Consider the following 12,380-nt stretch of genomic DNA (forward strand, 5'->3'; position numbering starts at 1 on the left):
GGGTAGGAGAAAAGGGAGGGCTGTACAACACAGAGAAGGCAAGTAGTGATTCTACAACATTTGCTATGCTGATGGACAGTGACTGTAAAGGGGTTATAGGGGGGACCTGGTATAGGGGAGAGCCTAGTAAACATAATATTCGTCATGTAAGTGTAGATTAATGATACCAAAAAGAAAAAAAAAAAAAAAGGCAGTTCCTGTGTGGAGACCTCCAATGAGTCCTACACAAGGGTATAAAGGGCATATAAAAGTGTAGGCAAAGGGTCTGTTTGTGTTTATACAGAGGATCAAAGCCTAATTGGGCTACCCAGAAAATGAACTAAGATACGATATGAAAAAGAACTTCCAACATCAGCACTCTCTGGAAGACTCATGCCAGAAGATGATCATCAAAAAACCCCAACAAAGATCCACGCACTGCTACAGCTGTAGATGCACTCATCCCACCAGCTCCTGGACTTGCCATGGGAATGAAGAAGGAGATATCTAAGCTGGCCTGTGCATACAGTAAAACAACAAATTTGACTGGATCTATACTGTTGGAACTCAACCAAGAATTAGGAGAAGTGCAAATTGTAGCGCTCCAAAATCTTACAACTACAGACTATTTACTGTTAAAAGAACATATGGGATGTGAACAGTCCCCAGGAATGGGTTGTTTTAATTTGTCTGATTTCTCTGACTGTTCAAGCTCAGTTGGACAATATCCACCATATCATAGATAAGTTTTCACAAATGCCTAAGGTGCCTAACTGGTTTTCTTGGTTTCACTGGAGATGGCTGGTAATTACAGGTATGCTTTGGTTATGTAACTATACTCCTATTATGTTAATGTGTGTACGTAATTTAATTAGTAGTTTAAACCTATACATGCTGAAGTTACTCTACAAGAAGATATGTCAAAGAAATAATCAATCTTCCCATGTTTTCTGCCGCCTGCTACTTCTATAGCTTTTCTTCTTCCTTCCTAATTACAACCCTTAAATAGAATTCGTGCCTCATATCAAATTTACCGAGCATCATAATTCTTCCAAGTGGTAAAGATACCTCAAGACAAATGCTGGGCATAGAAGCCACAGGGCATTAATATGCAAAGAAGTAAAAAGCTAACCTTTTCAAACAATAAGGCTTCTCTCTCACTTACCAACTTTACATTTCCCTGTATGGCCCCGGAAGATGACTGGTTAGCCAGAGACGGGTAAGATTCCTCAAGGGAGGAACAACCTAAGACAGGCACAGTCGCAGGGGGGCCATCAGGTGAGAAATTGGGGATCAACAGAGGTGAGGCTTAGAATCTCACCCCCCCTGTTCTGAGAGAAATCTTCTGCATACGTGGATGTTTTATTGCCCTTGTCTAGCTTGGATTAACACATAGTCTACAGGCACACACCTGATCATCTACATTTGCTCTCTTACAACACTAAACTATGTTTTCTACCTTTATCTTGTTTCTACCTACCACTTCAGCATTTTATTAAAAATAATAATAATAATAAAGAGAGAAATGTGGTATCCACATATAAATCAAGTATAAAAATCAAATGAGTATTCATATTTGAACTGACTGTTTATAGTTCATAATGCATGAGCAAAACCGAAAGCTTCTGTGATGACTGCCCTTGTACTGTTCACCATGTAACTTATTCACTATGTAAGAATTTGTTCTCCATGTATGAACTTGTTCGTTATGCTTCAGAAGATTGGAGACTGACGAAAATTAGGCTCGGGGTGGATTAATGATTGTGCATTGAGCACTGACTCCCCTATACAGAATTTTATTGTTGTTAACCATTTGATCAATAAATATGAGAGATGCCCTCACAACAACAACAACAACAAAAAAAAAAAGTACACACTTCCAATTGTAAAATAAATAAGTAACCGGGATGTAATGTATAGCATAAGGAATATAGTCAAAATATTTTAACAGCTTGGTATGGTGATAGCTGGTACCTAGAATTGTCATGTATATAAATGTTGAATCACTGTGTTGTACACCTGAAACTAATGTAATGTAATACTGTGTGTCAACTACCCTTCAATAAAAAATAATTATCCACAAAAAAAAAAAAAAAGCAGGCAACTTACAGAAAACAGAAACCATGTAATTTTTCAAATGATCATTCACCAGCAATGACTCCTTTAGGTCTGACATAGTACCTCTCAACTACCGCTTTTTAATTCAAACTACACTTCTGCTCATGGCAGCTCCAAAAAGAAAGTAACATCTCTGAACCTAAGTTTACTCACAGGACAGGGTCTCTTCTCCTCAAAGGCAAGGAGTAAAAGCCTGGAAACACAGTGGCTTGAGAGACTCCTGATCATAACTACCCTAAATTTAAGAAAGGCTCCCTTCTCTGCCCATTACATGATAATGTTAATAATGGTGTTATACCAATTAATACCTCAAAAGGAAAACAGTAGAGCAAACATCTAAATTATTTAGTTTTGCTATTTTGACTGTTTTCCTATTGTTTACGTTGCTTTCCTATTTCTTCGCAGTAAGGTAATAAAGGACATTCACTAATGAGCTTGCCTGCTGTTAGCAAGGATATTTCAGAATTTCACACAAGCAAAAATCAAAAACTGAATATTTTGCAGAACTATGTATTTCCCTTAAAATCAGCGTAACTTTTTACAGCTTTATAGAAGCTATACAATTTTTTAAAATCAAAGATCACATCATTTTTAAATGCCATGTTAAAATCATAAATTATCTGAGTGTCACCAAAAGGTTCTTGGTATTTTAATAATAAACAGGACAGATTTATAAATGGCATTTAGATTTAGGATAGCTATAATGTAGAATTTTACACAGTGTATTCCAGACTCTATGATAAAATGGATGCTCTAACATAGAAAATTATCCTAAAAAATTAAGAAATTATCAACCACCAAGATAAACTCTGTCCTGTGGCTAACAGATTTGAAATCTACATAAATTATGGAGGAAAAAAATTGCCTTTAAATGCCATTTACATTTTATTTCAAAACTTGATTATCTAAGTTACCAAGATTCAAAGCTGCACCGAGTTGATGAGGAGATGGAGAATCCAACACTCTGTTGCAGTATTGACAGAAAATGTAAGCAAAGCAACTTGGTGATAAGAGTCCAAATTCTAAATGTTAATGTGGTTAATATCCATTGACCTAGCATTTCCATTTCTTATAATTTATTCTATAAAAGTATTCCCACAAGTATCCAGAGATACATGCCCAAAGATGCTTATTTTAGCATTGCGTCTATTGATAACAACAAAAAAAGGACAATAAAGGAAATGTTTGTCAATATCAAATTGTTTAAATAAGCTGGTAGTTCAGTACAAAGAAATACTGAGCAGTTATAGAATGAAGTATATGTATATACACTGATATGGAAAGCTCTCCCAAGGGAACATGATTAAATGGGGAAAAACAGAAAGTTATTTTTAAAAAAAAGGAAGCATGTATAGGATTAGCTGGTTTTCATTACTTTTTAAAACCAGCATATTTACAGGAAATAAAGAAATGGAGAACCATTCACCAAATTTCACAGCAGCTATCTTAATGTATAAAGATTAAGGGCAATCTAATGTATAAATTTTGTGTTTTTGTAATGTTTATATGTCATATAACATTTATTAATTTAATAAATTGCTTTAAGATCTTTAAAAGTACCTTTTCTACAAAGCTTCAAAAGAACTGCACAATGGCTTGATAAATACTTAGGTTATTAAAACAGGTTCAATTTAGCACAATGTGGTTTCAGAACAGCCCTATTTTATAAAACAAAGATTAGACAACTGAGCATTCCAGTTTCAAAAAACTCACATAGAAGTTTTTATAAACCCAATTAAAGTAAAAAGTAATTCCAACGTGAAAGTTTTCCCATAGGTTTTTCTTATCTTAACCAAAAAGGAATCTTTTAGGAAATTATACACACTGTTGTATTTTCCCGAAGCAAATAGTTCCTGCTTTTTTCTCTGCTACGTTCAAGTAAAATTAAATACTTTTATCAGTATGGAAGATAATCCTTTTTCTACGAAAGTGTTCGCCTATCCTTCTACCTGAACACATGCAAAACTAACGTCCACCTGTTCATGATGGTTCTTTCTGAGTGGGAATATTGGGTAATTTTTTTTGCTTTCTTCTTTGTATTTTTCTGTGTTGCCCAAATTATTTACAATGAGTATATATCACATGTAATAAAAGTATTTTTAAATATATATTTTTTAATTAACTATTGCCATTTTACCCCCATTTATCTTGAAATCACTGTCTCTTCAGGCCCCATTACACTCCAAGGCTTTCTCCATTTTTTTACCTTTTAGGCTCTAATGACCAACTCACTGAAAAAGCAAAAAGGAAGAACAATATGCAACATCATGAAATTATCATATGGTTCCACAGACCTAAAAATAAGTTTCAGGTTTAAAATTAAAGTCCTGCCCCCCAATCACATGGTTAGGAACATCTGTGCAACACATTACCCATAATCTGATGCACGCATGGAGCTCAAGGTCTACACGATGGGCCAAAGGCTAGGCTACTAGGAATCATAAAAAATTAGGGAGATGAAGCTAGGGAAGCTGGGAAAGCTAACAGGGAAAAATGACAAAGTTACAGAGGGACAGAATCGGGAGGTGGAAGGGAGAGGCGCAAAGGAAAAGCTAGGGGAGATTTAAGAGCTCAGTAGCCACCACTAAGTTTTCAGGCAAATAGAAAAGAGTGAGTTTTTAAGCCATTAGAAATGCTTCATGCGTGCATCCTATTTTTTAAAAAATCACAGATATTTAGGATCAAAATAAAACTCTGGTCCTACTTTTACCACAAATAAGTTTATAAAAGATAGAAAACCAACTCACCTGCCTGCCGTACTGGAAATTCCACGTGGTCAGAGACTATAATCCGAAGTAAACTGGGGGCAAAATTGATAATCTTGTAGGACTGAAATTACAAAGAAATGCTTTATAAGATATGGCAATATAAATGTTAGCACCTGTTACTAATTACAATATTGTCCAGAAAAAAGAACTTTAAAAGTTTGAGAAACTCTCCAAGGCTAAAATGAAGATTACTAATATACTTCAAGTTAAAAAAATTTACTTTGAATAAACTGATAAAAAAGTATGAACATTTTTATGGTTTTTTGGACATATATTGTCAAAATCCTCTCCAGGGTAAATGTGTCAATTTACACTCCCAGCAAAATTCTGTGTCCTTCTGTCCAATACAGAGATTAGCATTATCATTCCATTAAAGCTTTAAAGCCTTATTCATATTCTAAATCACATTTCCACTGGGTTGAATTTTTTTTCCTGTTTATTGGCTGTTTGTTCCTTCGACAAATTCCTTACTCCCTTTATCCTTTTGTAAATGGAATATTTGTTTCACCCTTAATAAAGTCTAAGAGCTATCTATGAATATTAAATCTCAACCTTTCTTTTAACCTATACATTACAAGCGTTTCTTCTCAGCTAATTTGTGCTTCAATTTTGTTTACAGTGTTTTTGACAACAGGAGACGCTACAAAAAACAGGAGCTCCAACACGGGAGGATGGGCAAGCTGATGTTAAGTAGCAGTGCCTACGTTAAAGAGGGGAGCCCACCCAGACGGGAACTGTAGGCCTCCCGTGACGATGTCTGCTGAGAGCTGTCGTCACCAGCTGTCCTCTGCTGGTGAAGCATCGTTTAAACTCAAGGTTCAACTGAGCCTGTTTTGATGAAGTGTCTGCTGCCTGGGTCATTTCACCCCACAGGCATGTTCTACTTTGACCTACTCCTGAGTTTGGCAGTGGTGGTTTTTTTTTAAATTGAAGTATATTTGATATTGGTTTCAAGTATACAACACATGGTCCAACAGTTAGTTACCCATATAACGAAATCCTCACCCCCACTAGTGCAGTCACTGTCTGTCACCATAGGAAGATGTTAAAGAATCAATGACTATATTCTCCAACCTGTACTGCTATCCCTGTGGCCAGTTTATATTATGATTGAGAACTTTTGTGCCCCTTTATACTCTTCACCCTCCCCACCCACCCACTTCCAAACCCTCCCCCATGGTAACCACCAGTGTCTAGGGGTCTACTGCTGTTTTGTTCATTTTGTTTTGTTTTGTTTTTAGATTCCACATATAAGTGAAATCATACAGTATTTGTCTTTCTCCACCTGGCTTATTTCACTGAGCATAATACCCTCTAGGTCCATCCATGTTGTTGCAAATGGCAGGACTTCTTTTCTTTTTTATGGCTGAATAACATTCCATTGTGTATATGTACCACCTCGTGTTTACCCATTCATCTACTGATGGATATTTTGGTCGCTTCCATGTCTTGGCTATTGTAAACAATGGGGCAATAAACACAGGGGTGCATATATCTTTCTGAATAAGAGATATTGTTTTCTTTGGGTAAATTCCTAGAAGTGGAATTACTGGGTGGTATGGTATTTCTACTCTGTTTTCTGAGGAACCTCCAAACTGCTTTCCACAGTGGCAGTTCCCAGGCTAGTGATTTCAGAAGCAAAAAAATACAAAGCAGCCCATTGCTTCTGACCTTCTTCCCTCCAGATGTCTAGTACCCGAACCATGTTACAGCTCTGCCACCCCCCCGAGCTTGCACTTGGCCTTGCCCACTGGCCTTCCCAGAAAGGTTCATAAATTCTCACTGAAGCTAAAGCCAGAGGATGACGCAGAGACTCTGTTCAGCTTACCTTCCCTCAGAAGCACGGCTCTATGGTGGCATCCCTTTAAATACACTACTTGGTTTATGCATACCACTCAGTTTTTTAATTTATCACCTCTCCTATTCATTTATTTATAATAGCATTATTAAGCATTTATTTTAAAAATTAGAGAAAACTGCCATCTTTTAAAATATTAATTCTATCCAAGAACAATATATTTGCCAAATCTTTCTATATCTATCAGTAAAATTTTGAATGATCTTGTCATTGTCCTTCTTTTTCAACCTGTACAAATTTCAGAATCCTCAATCTGTTGTATATGAAGTATTCTCCTTTATCCACAATGGAAACCACCAGGATTGTAGTTTTTAAGAAAAAAGATTTCTTATAACAGCAGTTTATAGTCAAAAATCAAAACAGATTTAGCCCAATCTTCTACATTTACATCATCATAAAATAACTTGTGTAAAACTTTTGAGATTAGAAAATGCTACAGTGAATCAAAGATTAAAACATCTATATAATGTTAAATTCTAATCTATATAGTTACTTATTTTAAAACTCTTATTCATTTAAGTACAAAATAACCTTTCCACTTAGATCAAATGCTGCCTATTTGAAAGTAGGCATCTTGGCGACTACTTTTATTTCACAACACTGTTGCTGTTGTGCGCATTTTGGAACTCCTCTTTTTGCAACTGTTTGCCATTTCAAAGAACTTCTGCAACTTTCTGTCTTCTCCTTTCAGCCCTGATTCAATCTGTGGTGATCTGGCCAGCTAAAACATGCTGTGGTAGATTCTGATATGTTCTCATACTACTTTCCTCATACATATGTATCCACTTTCTTTGTCCACCTTCGGCTTCGAGTTTCTAAGAAAAAAATAATGACATTTCTCAGTGATTCCTGGAAGATATTTATTTTGTTATGTCAAGTTTTCTGACAGATAAAGTCTTAGTTGCATAGCTAAATGATGCACTTTATGAGAACTCATTTAAAGCAAAGGACCTGATATTTTCCTGTTTTCTGCCTCACTGTTCCCACTATGCTAACCTTTGTAGTCCCCCAACGTGACAAGTTGAGAGCCCTTACCATTCACTTGGTCTTCCCTCTGTTCCTCTCCCGGCTGGCCTCCTGGCTCACTCCTTTACAACATCTCGGTCTCTGCTCAGTGTCATTCCTCAGGGAATGGCCACCCTATTTCTAAACCCCAACACACTTCAAGCTTTATTCTCTACAGCACTTATGCCCTGAAATTTTACTATTTACTTGTTCATATCCCCCACCAGAATGCTAGCTCTAAGAGAGCAGAGTCTTATATTAGTGCTTGCATGTAACTCAATAAATATGTGAGTCATGTAAGCAACATCTCTTGAAGGGTAGTAAAAATGGTTTTTAACAATACAGACACCTGGAAAAGCAGGAATTCCAAAGTTCAGCAATGAAAGTAAATTTGTTTCCCCATTGGGGCCACATGAAGAATGATTTATGAAGAGAAGACACCTTGCTGGGTGAGCCTGCGCTGCTGCCAAAGCAACTTTGGGGTCTAGAGACTGTGACGATTGTATACCGGATTCTTAGTATCCTGAAATAAAACTGAAAATTCATTTCCTACAAAAACAGCGTCACAAATAGCAGTCAAGGAACTGGTAACAGAAATATGTTGGCTACAGAAAAGCATAGTTCCAGATAAGAATTTATCCTCTGGAATGCAGGCTGTTATGTTTCTTTTTTTTTTTTTTTTCAGGCTGTTATGTTTTGAAACTGCCTACTCTTTTGAGCAGCAATGGACAAATGACCAGCACACTGTAAACCAGCCCCATTTCCCATGCAGAGCACATTTGCTGAGGGGGGACCCAGACTGAATGAAGGAGCTGGATACTAATCACTTAGAGTGGAATACCCATGTACCGAACAGCAGGCCGGTGGTAAAGGGTAAACAAACAAAACCCAACACCATCACCACGTTTTACTGTAAAATTATGTGACGTTACACTTTACTCTTCTACTTACAGACAAATAAAAAAAAAAAATACTCGGTGAGAGCCTATTACAATCCAAAATAGTGTATAAAATATAAGTGCCAAATGAGCAGCACAGCAATAAGCCACTTTTAGAATTACAGAGGAAATTGTGGTCTATGATAAGCTGGGTGGATAGGGGACACAGTGAGACTGGAACGGATTTGGTTGAAATACCATGAGGTACTATGAAGAAAAAAGTAGGATTAGGCCTTAAATGTCCTAGTTCTGCAGGCTTTCCCATGTACCTTTTCCACTTCTAAAGTCAACTGCACTCATACACTGATGAAACCAGAAATCAAGCGAGGGTAAACTAACAAGAGGCAGGAAAGTATAACATGATATCAAAGATGTGACCCTTATCAACACTATCAAAACAACATCTGGCCTCGTTGATGAGAAGAGGGGTCACAAGCAGCTAACTCCCCTGTTCACACTAGTGGACCAAGTTCAGATTTGGCTTTGTTCCTTCTAACCATCCCCTGATTACTCTTCTTCTAGCCAATCAACATGGAGACTTTTACTCCGCAAAGCCCGGGACAGATAGCAACTTTAACGCTCTCCATTCTGAATGAGAGTCCGTTTCTTTTTTGAGGCATCAATATACTCCCTTTGGTCGCCAGTTCATTCAAACTTTACTCCAAAGTCAGTGTTTTCATTCTCTTTCATCTCTTGGGAATCCTGGATTCACACTTACTCCAAACTCCACCCAGATTTCCCATTAAATTAACCCCTTTCAAAAATCCACAACGCCTATCTGCACTTTAAAATCAACTCCAACCAGGGAAAACCTTAGTGAACTCCTACAGAAACACTTACTGAGGACGGTCTTTCTCACATGTCAGGAATCGCAGAATCAGTTAGCGAGCTAATCAAAACACAACTGGGCCCCACCCCTGAGCTTCTGATTCTTTAAGTCTAGCGTGAAGCCCCATAATTTGCACTTCCAGCAAGTTCCCACGTGATGGTTATGCTGCTCATTCTGGGCAAAGCTCAGAAAACCACTAATTGAGGTATATTCCTTCCCATTTTAAGGACCGCCGCAACCTCAAACAGCTGTCACTCCCTCCTGAAGGTAGGCCTGAATTCGTACTTTTCAGTGAAAGGTCTACGATGCATTCTTACAGGTGAGGAGTCAAAAATAAGCTAGAGTTCGGAATCAGTAAAATCATGAAAGAAAGTGTACACTTGAGCGTTTCTAAGAAATCCCTCCAAAAGCGGTTCCCCGACGTGTCCTCCCAGCATCGCGGGCGCCTCTCCCCCCCGGCGCTGCACAAACCCCGCCGGTCGGCGTCGGAACAGTCCTGCCGACCCCACACGCGCAGGCGGGGGGCAGGGCTTCCCGCCCAACACCCAGGGGCCGGGCTCGGGGGGAGCCGAGTCAGACGGGGATCCTCGGCGCGTGCCCCCATCGCGGCCCCGAGTCAGGTACTTGAACGCCACCCCGAGAGCACCAGCCACGCCGCCGGAGCCGCTCTCTGCACACCCGGCGGGCTGCGCACACGGCTCTGCGGAGGGAAAACGACCTGGAAACACGCAGAGGTGGCCAACAGGTGCGCCAGCTGTCGGGCGAAGGTCCCGGAGCGCGCGGCCCCGGGCCGGGCGGGGGCGGGGCAGGCCGGCCCACGCCAGGGTTCCGCGCGGGCTGGGGGCGCCGCGGGCCGCCCCTCACCTGGTTGAGCTCGCTCTCGGCCGCGAGCCGCAGCTTCGGGTCGATAGTGCCCTTCAGCGCCTGGATGATCCGGTTGAGGTCCATCTCCCCGGCGGGGGCTCCGCGGCCCCCGGGCCGGTAGGCCAGGCTGCAGCGTGAGTCCGTCCCGCGAGCCTCCGCGCCCCGCCCGCCGCGTCCGCACTACCTCACTCCGCGGCCCCCGCCGCCGTCGCCGCCACCTGCAGCCGCTTGCTGCGCCACCCTGACTCCGCGCCCCCCGGCCTCCCTTCCTGCCCCCAGCAACTCGCTCTCCATTCACCCTTTCACGACAGCCGGTGGGAGGCGGGAGAAGTGAGAGAAGGAAGCGGCCTTCCTTTACGGCGGCCTCTTCCCCAGGGCGCGAAGCCACGGCCGCTCCCGCTGGCGGCCGCCATGCTTCTGTACGGAAGGGCTGGCGGCCTCCTCTCCGCGCCCGGCAGGCGGCCGCCATGCTTCTGCACGGAAAACAGCCTCCCGCCTCTTCCCAGCCGGGGAACACAGGGGAGTGCTGAGTGTCTCTTTAGAGCTGCTTCCAAACTAAACACGCAAGGGCGGACTGGCACTTTTGTTAGTCCGAGAACTGCTTGCGCATCACAACTATGACTTGTTGGGACCCTGAGATCATCTCTAGCCCACAGAAGGTTAGGGTTACCTCCGGCTGTAGGAGCCGTCATTCATTCATTCATTCATTCATTCATTCACTGAACATGTGTTAAACGGATGCTTTTGAACTAGAGGACTGAGATATTTAGGTTCCGCCTAATAACAGATAAATTCGATGAAGGTTACTACGAAGGAACTTGCAATCTGATAGACAAGACAAACGTAAACATAAAAATAGATTTACAGTGTGGAAATCCAGAGATCAGGGAAACTAATTATATGACTAAAGATGTCTGAAAATGCTCAGGACCTTCTCAGAAAAGTAGTGAAAGGCAAAAGGGTTGTATTGTTTCCAACATTGTGGCCATATCTGGCCCCATAATTTCAATGGCATAAAAATATTAAAGAGCTAGTTTTTCCTGAGATTAACCCAGAGAAGAGTCCTAATTACATTTAGTTTATGATGATGGCTATGGGCAAAATACATCTGAGGGGATGTGATCTTTCTGGGAGCAGATAATTAAGAAAGATTGGTTCAATTAACTGGGTTTGATCAAGAGGGTAGAAAATACGTGGCAGAAAATTTAGCTCTGCCTGAAAGCTCTCTCCTCTGCAGGGACTGTCCAAGGACAATGTCCCTCAGCTGGGTGCAAAAGTGCCTAGCACTAGCCTCTGCTTCCAGTTTTGCCCCTCTTTAATCCATTCTCCACATTTTCTTAAAGGACAATACTGTCGTGTCCCTTCCTTGATAAATTCCCACCAATTTCAAGACAAAATACAAACTCCTTAGCACTACTAAGGGTGTTATGAACCATAGTGCCTCTCATCTCCACACTTTTTCATTAACACACTCTCTTGAACCTCATATTCTAAAACTCCATGACCTCTGAAATCTTAGCTCCAATATCCTTTTTTCAAGTTAGTCCCTATTCTTCCATCTCCCTCTCCTTCAATAATTGTACACCTGTTTTCCAACTCAACCACTCAATTCAGTTCTTAGCTTATCCATTCCTGACTACATATCCTTTTCTGCTATTAACCTCCCAATCCAACTTCTCAAGTCTACCCTTGACCCACTGTGCAAACTGACACCACTACATATATATGTCTTGTCTCAGGCTTAGCAATTCTATTCCTTTTCTTTAACAGTACCGTCTTCCATTCCCTCAGCAACTGTTCCCACCCTCAACACTCTTCTCAAACTCCCTACCCCCCATTACAGAGCCCTGCAAAAGATGAGCAAAGCCATCAGGCTCAACTCATTCAAACAAATTAACCACTGCTCACCCTTCTTCACCTCCTTGCCTCCAATCTGAACGTAGTCCTCTCCCATCTCCTTTGGGGCCTTGCTCCATAAGTCTCTTTTCTCTCTCCTATATGTTTTTCACTAAAATAAATTT

At 40.7% G+C, this 12,380-nt stretch overlaps 1 protein-coding gene across 2 annotated transcripts in view; it reads right to left on the bottom strand.

Annotated features, from left to right (window-relative positions):
* Positions 1 to 10,630, bottom strand: part of IPO8 (importin 8) — a 60,722-nt gene extending 50,092 nt beyond the window's left edge. Inside the window, exons 1-2 of one of the 2 annotated variants that reach the window (XM_036889369.2) lie at positions 10,360 to 10,630; positions 4,845 to 4,926 (exon numbers count right to left, since the gene is read on the bottom strand). In XM_036889369.2, the coding sequence (XP_036745264.2) occupies positions 4,845 to 4,926; positions 10,360 to 10,443 (166 nt within the window). In that variant the 5' untranslated portion in view covers positions 10,444 to 10,630. The remainder of the gene's footprint in view (positions 1 to 4,844; positions 4,927 to 10,359) is intronic. The other variant, XM_036889371.2, reaches the window with a different exon arrangement.
* Between the last annotated feature and the right edge of the window lie 1,750 nt (positions 10,631 to 12,380).

Source organism: Manis pentadactyla, chromosome 14 (genome assembly GCF_030020395.1).
Source record: "Manis pentadactyla isolate mManPen7 chromosome 14, mManPen7.hap1, whole genome shotgun sequence".
Lineage (NCBI taxonomy): Eukaryota > Metazoa > Chordata > Mammalia > Pholidota > Manidae > Manis > Manis pentadactyla.